Source organism: Homalodisca vitripennis, chromosome 8 (genome assembly GCF_021130785.1).
Source record: "Homalodisca vitripennis isolate AUS2020 chromosome 8, UT_GWSS_2.1, whole genome shotgun sequence".
NCBI lineage: Eukaryota > Metazoa > Arthropoda > Insecta > Hemiptera > Cicadellidae > Homalodisca > Homalodisca vitripennis.
The window spans coordinates 11,101,204-11,112,467 of record NC_060214.1 but is presented as its reverse complement, the minus strand read 5'-3'; the positions used below and the strand labels follow the sequence as shown (position 1 = coordinate 11,112,467).

General features: G+C 32.0%; 1 protein-coding gene across 1 annotated transcript; it reads right to left on the bottom strand.

Annotated features, from left to right (window-relative positions):
- Positions 1-821: 821 nt before the first annotated feature.
- LOC124367097 (RNA exonuclease 1 homolog) lies at positions 822-10,798 on the bottom strand. The gene is made up of 6 exons (XM_046823751.1): positions 10,699-10,798; positions 4,725-4,841; positions 3,900-3,983; positions 3,438-3,697; positions 2,788-2,940; positions 822-1,994 (listed from the first exon to the last, which is right to left on the bottom strand). Exons 4-6 carry the CDS (start codon positions 3,592-3,594, stop codon positions 1,015-1,017), a joined length of 1,290 nt encoding a protein of 429 aa, XP_046679707.1. The 5' UTR covers positions 3,595-3,697; positions 3,900-3,983; positions 4,725-4,841; positions 10,699-10,798; the 3' UTR covers positions 822-1,014.
- Between the last annotated feature and the right edge of the window lie 466 nt (positions 10,799-11,264).

Genomic DNA, 11,264 nt, shown 5'->3' with positions numbered 1-11,264 from the left:
TGTAGTCACTGTGAAAGCTATTGTATTGGACAAACTGGAAGAAATTTTAATAAAAGGTTTAAAGAACATATACAAGCTTTGAAAACAAATAAAATGTCCACAATAAAATCAAATTTTGCTGAACACTTATTGGAAACTGACAATAACTACAAAAATATTGAAAAGAACATGAAACTTTTAGATATTGAAAGGAAAGGAGAGAAATTAAACACAAAAGAAGAATAACATATCGGTCTAAATAATAGTAACATTTAAAATAGTATTCCAAAAAATAAGACAAATCCAATAAAAATATATATATCAAATACAGATTACTAATCTGTCTTCCGATCATATGTTAGTTTGGTTATTTAAACACATATGTGAAAGAAAGGGCTAAAATATACAAAATAATTGAATCGTAAAAAGTGAGGGCTCTGTGGTGTAATGGTAGCACATTCACCCGGCAAGTGAGAGATCCGGGTTCGAATCCCGGCGGAGCAAGTACTTTTTTTTGATTCAATATTTATTGAAATTAAATTAGGCTATTGCCACTTATACTAATTTAATGAGTAAATAAAAGTCATTTGACAGGTATTTGGTCTTCCGATCATATGTTAGTATGGTTATTTAAACACATATGTAAAAGAAACGGCTAAAATATACAAAATAATTGAATCGTAAAAAGTGAGGGCTCTGTGGTGTAATGGTAGCACATTCACCCGGCAAGTGAAAGATCCGGGTTCGAGTCCCGGTGGAGCAAGTACTTTTTGTGATTCAATGTTTATTGAAATTATATATGTACAGTATATATGTAATATAAAATTTATATAATAACTTAAACTAAAAACCTAAATCTAAAAGTCTGAATTTGCGAGGTATAAAATTTAGAAATTTTGTTTGTGTATTACATTTTTTAAGATAATTTGACTACCTTTTTATCTTAAAAAATCTGACTGTATATATAAAAATTAAAAATTTTGAAAAAATCAAGCTTAATAAATTTTAAATTTTAAAAAGTAATAAAATTTAAATTTAAAACGATATCTTAAAATCGTTAAAAATTTTATACCTTAACAAATCCAGACAGGCCCTGGCGTCCTCGGTGCTGTCGTGACCCTCAGGATTGCCCTGGATCGACCTGCCGAGGACGTACATTACCAGGTCTCTCAGTGCCCGGCGGAACGGCAACCCACGGCGATGAGGGAAGACGACCGCCGTGTCCACGCAGGAAGAGTGCACCATCCTCAAGGCTCTAAGGTCGTTCTCAAGACCGTGGCCTATGAGGATGGTGTCTTCCTTTATGAACTCGGTCAGGTCACTCTGTACTTCCCTCAACGTCTTGAAGTTGCCGCGGTAGTCTTCCTCCTTGACACCGGAGAACCTCGTGTTGTAGTCTACGATTTCGGCTTCAGGTCGAACCAGGGACTCGTACTTCACAGAGCCGTCCTGAGTGATCACGGTGACCTTCAAGAGCTCTAGGCCCCTGACTGTAAAGCCCATCTCACAGTCAAGGGCGTAGACGTCTGGACGGTCCTCTGGAGTGGGATTCTGCCGGGGGAGGGTCCTGACGAATCCCTCCAGAGGACCGTTCATACCGGTGGAGATCCCACTCCACACATGGCGCCTGCAGGTCGAACATCCCTGGGAGGACGGGATACCTTCGCAGCAAAGGTAATAGGATGGGCAGGATGGGTTGGGGTAGAGTCGGCCCCAGTGATAGATACACTGTTCGCTGCTCACGTACTCCCCATTGTCGGTGACAAGGAAGTACTTTTTGCAGCGAACACATTTGCGCTCCACGGCCCCTGTCTTAGGAGGGGTGTGGCAACTGTTTCTATCACTGGTATGCTTGGGGATAGGGTAGGGGCGGTTGAGGCTCATGGTGGAGTCAGACCCCATCGGCACAAACTCCTTGACGTCTACATTGAATCCTTGACTACGAGGCTGGCTAGGGTCAGAGGTCCTGAGAATCATGGCTTTCCCAGGAAAAAGCTCACTCTCCACAGGATAACCTGAAATGAAAACAATATATTAGATTACAGTAAATTATTAGTTTAATGACAAACGTCAAATTAATAAATCGCAACTACCCAAGAGAGTAATTTTTATATAATAGGGCTTCAGGTTTTGGATCTAATATTCTGTTCGTTTCTTAGGGATATACATAGATCTTGGCTTTAACTGGAAAATTCTCATTGATCAGCTGTGTAAAAATTAAACAGTTGTTTTTTTCTCGTAGATATTTATCTGGAATCTTAAATAAATCTATACTTAAAATGGTTTAATATGGTTATATTGTTCCACTGGTATGTTATGGTTTTCTCTTTTGGGGAACTTCATCGTCATCCTCTTTCAACTGGGGTTTTAGATTGCAAAACCCTATAATAACTAGAGAACCCTTTCAATATATATAAAAAACTATATAATCATATCATGAACAGAGTAGGTTATACCTTGGTGAAATTCTTGGGCGGCTTTTCTCTGACGGTGTAAGTTTATAAATTGTATTTTTCAATAGACATGTTAAGTGATGTTTTTGGGATCTGATTAAATTGGAAACGATATGTATAAATAATATTATATGTAATATAGTTTTCATAAATATTATAAAAACTATTATTGTGACAATGTTCTATGCAGTGTTGTGTTGTTATAAACAATAAAAAATTAGATTTTGTTTTTAATAGAATATTACAGGAAAAGGTTTGGATTGAAAAATTATTGAATTTTTTTAAAATAAAAATATATACTCGGAATTGTAGCTAGTGTTGATAATATGAGGAGTGATTAAGCATAGAGACTTACCCAGCTCAAGAAGTTCACTTGGCTTGAGGAGGTAGCTCTTGAGGCAGTTGTGCAGCTCACAACTGCTCCCTCCTCGCACCGAGGTACCAGGGCTTCCGCCGTCTGCTCTGATGGGCCCCTCCTCGTCACTGGAGCTTTCGGTACTGCTGCCATCTGTTGAGAAAACAACAAACAATTGGAATTACTTTCCTTATTTTAGAACCCTCAATCTTTGATACTTGGATCTTAAAATTAAGCATCAGGAATTGAAAAACGGATAAAGGTATAAAGATCTGTTAAAGTAGTAGTAGTAGTATTTATTACAAATATGCTGTATGGTTTTATTACAGGGATATTTTATAAATGAACAATTTAAAATATTAAACTGCTATTTTGTTTTGTTTCAAAATTATTAAATAAGTTCCAATTTAAAACCTATGATTAGTTTATATTTTTGAAAAAAAAAATTGTGTAATAATAGATTTGCTCATTTTAAATAACAATCAGATTTTTCAATCATTTTGCAATACAAATACATCGAAGGAGGTAAAATTTAGTTATAAAAATGACATTTTAAGTTATTATATTAAAAGTACAAAAACCATGTCTTTTGAAAAAATTTTGAAAAAAAACTACGTCGAAGTAAATAAAATGGACAGAAATAAACTAACCAGACCGAAGTGTCCTGGACTCTCCGAGGACGTGCAGGGGACCTCCTGGGACGGCGGGCTGGGCTTTGCCGGGAACGGCCAGCAGGGGGGTTAAGTGACTGGGGGGCAGTGGTGTTCTAGGAACGCCTAGGAGAGGGGTCATGGGACTGGGAGGCATTGGTCTGATGGGACCTGTTAGGTGGGAGATGACAGGGACGGGAGCCTGGATAAAACCCGTTCCCGGCGAAACGATGGGACCCCATAATATATATGAGGTTCTCCTGAAAATAACAATAAATTTACATTAAGAAACACAAGGTAATAGCTGATTATGAGATTCTTTGTAATGGTTGACGACTTATTGTTTCATTAAACGTTGCAAAATTGTAATTATTGAACCATTAGTTAAAAATTGTTATTTAGAATTATTAAAAAGTTCTCTAATTAATCAATGATAAAATCATAGAGAACACATGAACTAACCTATATTAATGTGGGGGGCACCATACTGGCCGGGATGTACTAGAGCTGTAGGTGGCCGGGGGCAGTAGGGCAGGGGTTGTTGTCCTGAAAATACCAATTACTGAAAATAAGTCCTGAAATTTAGTAATTAATAACTAATGAATAGTTACAATGAATTATAAGATGGTTCACCTTTAGATAGTTTGTGACAAAATAGGTGCTATGTCGTTATATATACTTTACAATGTCCTTATTTACGATGGGTGTATATTTGACCACCTTAAAAATTTGAAGCAGTTACTGCCCGAACTTTGTAGATTATTGAAATTTATTAAACGTTAATTTTAGGTGCAGACTTTAAAAATGTCCTCTCACAGACATAACTGAATGTGCATATAGTATGTAATACTTCTGAATCTAATTACGAGAACATGATATAGCTTTTTTCAAAGGAACTTGTAAACTTGGCAAATCAATATAGCGTTATTTAAAATAATTATAGATTTAAATATGTGGTAATGATTGAAATTCGTCTACACCGATCACGTAAAGGCTGAGAAATATCCAATGAGACCTTTATTAAACGTTCTCTTTTTTGTTATTTATAGCAATTAATGATAACATTTAGAACACGTTGAGATACAAAGTACCATATTGTATTGAATGTAGTCACGGTTTTTTACGTAGTAAACTATATTTATAGTGGTTTCAAAGCATCGTCTACAAATCATACATGAAATTAAATGCTCACCTTATTCTGAATTCCATTGGTAATAAATATTAAAAATAACAAAATTATAATTTTCTGATAATATGTAAGTATTTAGAAAAGCATAATGTTCTTACCGTGGTAGACGATATGGGGATACCCCATGGGGTATACCCCAGCACTTCCAGGAGGTGCCATAATAGTTGGCACATAGTGCTGGGGCCGGCAGCCCATGTGGCGGGGGACTTGGCAATCTAAAAATAACATGGAAAAGAATATGTAATATAATATAAAATAATATTTCCTGTTAGATTAAATTATATACATTTGACATACTAATCTTTCCATCAAACGGTTCGAATATACCATATTTTGCTAACGTTACTTTTATTATTTATAGTTCGCTTAGTAGCCACTGGCTTATCTCTTATTTATTTTGCTAGATACAAAAATGTGATTGTATGTGTAATGGTATTTACTTCTTTAAACTTTTTAAATTTAAACATTTAAAGACAAACAGGGGATACTTTGAAGTCCTCGAGAAAGCAAGTATTTAATGATCCTTACAACCGCTAAGTAAAGTAATATTAATTGAATAATTATTATAAATTAATGTATTTGTTAATTATTGCCGTAGTTTACACAATATTCTTGACATTATTTTAAAACTGTATTTGAGTTTTTTAAAGCGTTTTAAGGAGAATAAAAAAAGTGGTTAGCAAATGTTTACTTCTTAAAGTAATTAGCAAATGTTTTCTTCTTAAAGTAATTACTAACATGCGAGTGTCACGAATCTAAATTTCTTCCCGTCCAAATATATTTTTCATTGCGTGAACCAGTAACATTTTTTTTTATTATAGTGATTTTGGTTTAAACATAAATTAAGAAATGTGATCAGTAACGTTGTTTTATACATGACATTAATGGATTCATATAATTATAACTTTAATGAATGTAGTGTACAATTAAGTTTTGACTTTTTAGTGACCACCTGTTACAGCAGACCGTAACAAAGCATGTAACAATTATTATTTCCTTATGCTACGCCACTGCTTTTGTAAATATATAATTACACTTTCAATAAAAGAAATCAAATCGAAGATATATAAAGGATAAATTATTTAATATAATACTTAATAGTAACTAAAAATTTGTAATTTAGTCATATTTACTGAACATGCTAATTTATATTATATATTAGTCTATACAATTAATATTTTTACAAATAACACAATATTCTTGACATTTATCTAAAACTTCATTAGAGTTTTGTTAGCAACAATTTAAATAGTGCAAAAAATGATTAATAAATTTGCATTTTTGAATATAAGTAATTAACCATTTTATTATGTAACGCTACTGTTTAGTTATAGAAAACTAACCACACTTCAATAACAATAATCAAACCGAAGAAGTATAAAGGTATAAATTATTTACTATAAAAATGTTTGTTATTTTTATATATTTGCTTGGTCAAGGGTTCCAATACTATGATTTGCATAGTCGGGATATTATGAAGCCCTTCGTTACGAATTCAGTGGCCTAACATGAACGATTTAATTCAAAAAAACAAATCTTTATTTCGGTAAAGATATATACAGTTTTACAAAACTATAAAAAATGTTTACAAATTATATCAAAATTGTATCATAACATCAAAACAAAAACTACAAATCGAAATAAAGTAGGGACCCCATAGGCATTACCTGTGTTGGTTTTCCATCAACTTGTACAAACAAATCAAAACAAAAACGTCGAAAAACTTCTGTGCCACTTAAAAATTACTCAGAGTTTAAAATACACATCTGATGAGTTTTAGTATGTTTAGCTCCTAACTGTGACATTAAAAAAGATTAAATATAAACACAATACATAATTCAAAACTAAGCCATAGAAACCCATTTATTTTTATATTTAACGAAATTAAGTGCCATATTAACATGTATTGTGCCATATATTAAAGAGAGAAAAAAATAAATAAGGTATAATGTTAAATATTATTGTGTCTCTACACAATTACGCATACACACATATATAAAAATCAAAGTCCTACAACATACACAACAGCAAATCCTACACAAAATAGAAAAGATATTAAAAACGTAGATTTACTTAATAATTTTGAGATATTCATCAATGTTTTCTTGTGTAAAAAGCCAAGTTTGAGATTGCTTAAACATTTTTTTATACTGTAATATTCTCCAATGATTCCGCTAACTATGTTAAAACATCTTGGTGCCGTACAACTGAAAAGATTAGTATGAATAGTGAGATTGGATTTTGGAACTGGCATCAAGTTATATCTCCGTAAATTATAATTGATATTTCGTAGTGTTACGTGATGTGCTTCTCATGTAAAACAACTTAAGAACTTTAAATACGTAGAGGTTGCGCAACGGAAGAATCCTTAATTCATTAAAAATAGGCCAAGAATTATCTAGTTTACTCTTTCGTGAAATTAGGCGTACAAAGTGTTTCTGTACAATGAAAACCGGATAAAGTGTTGTGAAGTATGCAACCCCCCCCCCCCCCCAGTATCGTAGACCATAGCCCAATTTTGATCCTACTAGTGCATGGTAAAGAATCAAAAGAACATTTCTAGGACAGTAATTCCGCAATAAATAGAACTTTCTTAAGTTAATAAAAGATCTTTTTTTAAAATGAGTTAATAAAGAAGTTTTTGAATATGATTTTTCCAAGACAAATTTTTTTCAACTACTAAACCAAAGTACTTAATGTTATTGAAGATCGATGTTAGGCATCCGCAATCATTCAGCTGTATACGATTACAATTTAACTCATGATAAGTAACAGGTGTATCAAACAAAATCTCCTCCCTTAGACTAAAAACCATACACTTTGTTTTTCCACTCAAGATCATGAAGTTACTATCAAACCAAAGCCTCAACGCTTTCAAGTCGCTAAGTAGCTCATTAAAAACCACATTTATATCCTTATTGCTGTATATGAAGACTGTGTCATCAGCAAAAGCAACAAGCTGTCCTTTAAAATTACCGTTGCATAAATCGTTAATGTAAATTAAAAAGAGAATAGGGCCTAGCACTGAGCCCTGAGGCACACGTATTTAATTTTACCGAAGTTAATAGTAACATTTTCGATTCTTACACATTGTTCTCTATCTGTAAGATAACTTGAAAACCATCTAAGAGGAAGGCCTCTAATACCGGCCATGAACATTTTTTTTAAGATTATGTCAAGGTCTACGGTGTCGAAAGCCTTTGTTATGTCGAGCAATAAAGGTGTACATTTATTCCCACGGTTAATTGTGTCGTATGTTGCCTCTAAAAAGTCAAAAGCGCATCTTCGGTTGACAATTGTCCCCTAAAGCCAAATTGTTTCTCACTAAAATAACAATGTTTGTTTGGAAATTGTAACAAACGGGTCTTAACATTTTCTTCAAATATTTTAGCAAATATTAACAGTAGAGAGATAGGACGGAAGTTATTTCGTTGTTTAGAATCGCCCTTCTTAAAAATAAACATCCTCAAAAAAATTAATACAAAAAGAAAATCGCGTTTATAATTTGACCTCTTAAGTAAATATTGACTATATGAACGCTCTTGGACAGATATGAACCTTGTTAAGACAGTTTATTATACCGTCAGGGTTGCAGGTTCTGTACACAATCCGTTATTGAATGAAAACTATATATCAGTGCATTTCCTATAATTCTTATATTATAATGTACGAATTATCTATCATCATTGTATATAAAAAGTGTTTCTGCCTTAAATAATGGTTTCTGCAATAATTCTAGAATTAAACACAATAAGAAATACAATACACGCCAAAGCCTACATGTTGATGTTAGTAATAAACACGTAAGTCATGTAGAATATTGGAAATTACGTTGCATTACCTGTAACTTTGAGACCAAATTCGAATCACAGTATATGTGGTTTACAGGTACACGTAAACTTTCTGTGCTGCAGATACGTTTTTTATAACAGAATTAATACATAAATACGCTTAAAGATTGTTTTACTAAGGTATTTTATTGTTTGCGAATACCATCAAACATTGTGACCAAATAGATTTTGTAGGAGAAATTCTTCTAACGGTTTCACATAAAAATATCTTAGCGCAAGTTTACAATAAAACTGATTTTGTCTCACAATTAAAAAAGTGCGTAATTCTACAGACTGCTAAATTAAGGCTTAAGAAATGCAGTTAATGAATATTGCCTATTAGCAGAAACACGTATTAAAAGTATTTTTTGTATATATTGTTTAATATAAAAGAGTATACTTTTGCGTTTGTGTACCTTAATTTAAAATAAATAAACCTGAATTGGTTTGTTATAAGTAACTAAATACTAACATCAATTTTGTTTGGTAGGAAACCTATAGGTTTGACTTGTTAACTATGTAGACTACAATAGATCACGGAATGTGAGTCCTTATAAATGATGTATTTAGCGACTTTTATTAGCATAAACAATGCTTAAACTATAATTTATATTTATAGATACAATACTGTTAAAAAAGACCAGTAACATTTAATTTTTCTCCACATAACTTATATCCTAAAATTGACAAAATAACGCTGTCTAATATGTGTAGCAAAACAGGGCCATTATTCATATTTTATAAAATTTATTAAAAACCTATAGTAAATATTTATATAATTTGATTAAATTAGCGTTTATTAGGTGTAGAAAATAAAAATCTTGAGCAAATAACTTATTTCATATTAACTTTAAAAATAAAACAGCACTTTTTTAAAAAGTTTAGAACAGAACTTTTGATTTGTAAGATTGATTCTGGTGCGTTTCACTTTGGTAATTACAGTATTATTCAAGAAGTCCTTATTAAGTATCAAAGGAAATATGTAAAAACATGTGTATGGTTTATATTATTTTGTATACATTAATATATAGTACGTTGGTTTTGTTTATTATCGCTTCCTTAATTAATTTAACAGGTAATTTAGATTTGTTTGGTTAATATTCCTTATCATGAGCCGAGAATCAAAACAGTTTTTAGTATTTAATGATAATTTATTTTTGAAAGTTTAACAGTGAAATAATAAAACAAGAAAAATTTAAAAAAGAAATAAAAATATAAGTTGTTGCACGCATATTAGTTATATATTTTTATTGAGGTACCTCTAATAACTATACTACTAAAAATAAGGGCTTAAACGTCTTTTAACGTTGTTTTCATGGAGTTAAATCAAGAAGGTCTCAAAATCTTTATGTATAAGTAGTATATGGAGTTAATTTATATCTGTTATTACAATTAAATATTTAAAGAATTGCTTAAATTTTTTTCTTATTACAGATTGTGGTCTTCAAATCTCAAATCATTCTCCAACAGTATGACAAGCTGGAGGTAAAACGCATGCTAAATAAATAATATGTTGTACACCAGTTTAAAAATAATGAAATGTTTACTTACGAATTTGCTGCATTCTTAAAAAAACTTCGTGGAGATTTTACTTGCACAATACACACTTTATTTCAAATAAATGTATTAAGTTACACTTTATCGGAATGAAGGGTTTAGCGTGCTTGCGCCGTATTTAAGGGAAACCCCTATGGATTGGTGGTGGGGGCAGGGGCGGTGTTAAGACCTAAAACTACGCTTTGGGGGTTGTGCGTTGATAATGCGCATGCGCGGTGTGGAACAGCCTGACTCACAGGACAACAAGCAGACAAGTTTGCTTAACTGTGATGAATATTACTGAAAACTGAGAATGAGTCACTAATAATATACGATTTAAAGTGTTGGCCCATTCGAATTAAAAATATCTAAAACAAGCATTGTTACATTAGAAAAAAATGTAAAGTGGAATGTGAAAATATTTTCTTATAATCTGGATATTAAAGACATTAGACATTTATTTTGTACTATTCACTGGTACCTAAGATTAAACACGAAAAACGATTTAGTTTTATATAATAATACAATTTTGATTGAAAAAATATGTATTCATTTTATTTAAGTAGAGTGGAATATCTCGTAAATTGTTTTATAAACCCATAATGTAGTGCAGGAAGTAAGGGACTGCATATGCTATTAGTAGTACTCCTACTATTTATTATTACAATATCTAGTGATTATTTATTAAGGTGCAAAAATCCCTCACCTCATACAGGATTCGAACCCGGGTCACCGGCGTGATAAGCCTAGACGCAGCCCACTCGGACACCGGTGGCGGGACGCTAGTATAGTTTTGTAGCACAGATCTCACAGTCCTCAGTACACAGTACACAGCCTCTGCTTGTAGATATTTTACTGATCATGTTCTCTGTTCTTCAGTTGTACCTGTGACTTTTTCCAAAAGAGTTATAGCATTTTAATAATTATTTTCTAAAAATTGGATAAAAGTCTTAACAATTATTAATATAACTTACGTCAAAAACGTCGTTAATCTAGAATTATTTAATCAAGGTGACAAAAGTCGTTAATACATCTCCGAATTGAAAGGTTTGTAACACACTGCCGATACAATAATTTGGGTTCGGAAGGCGGGTTTTAAATAATTCTGGAAAACACGCGTAAAAATAATACAACAAAGTAATAAAATAATTAATAATAATTAAAAAGTGTCTTGAATTATTTATAACACTTTTAATTTTAACAAATATAATATTGTATAATATTAAAAAATATCGCTATAGAAATATTTCGGTAAACAATGTTTGATCAATA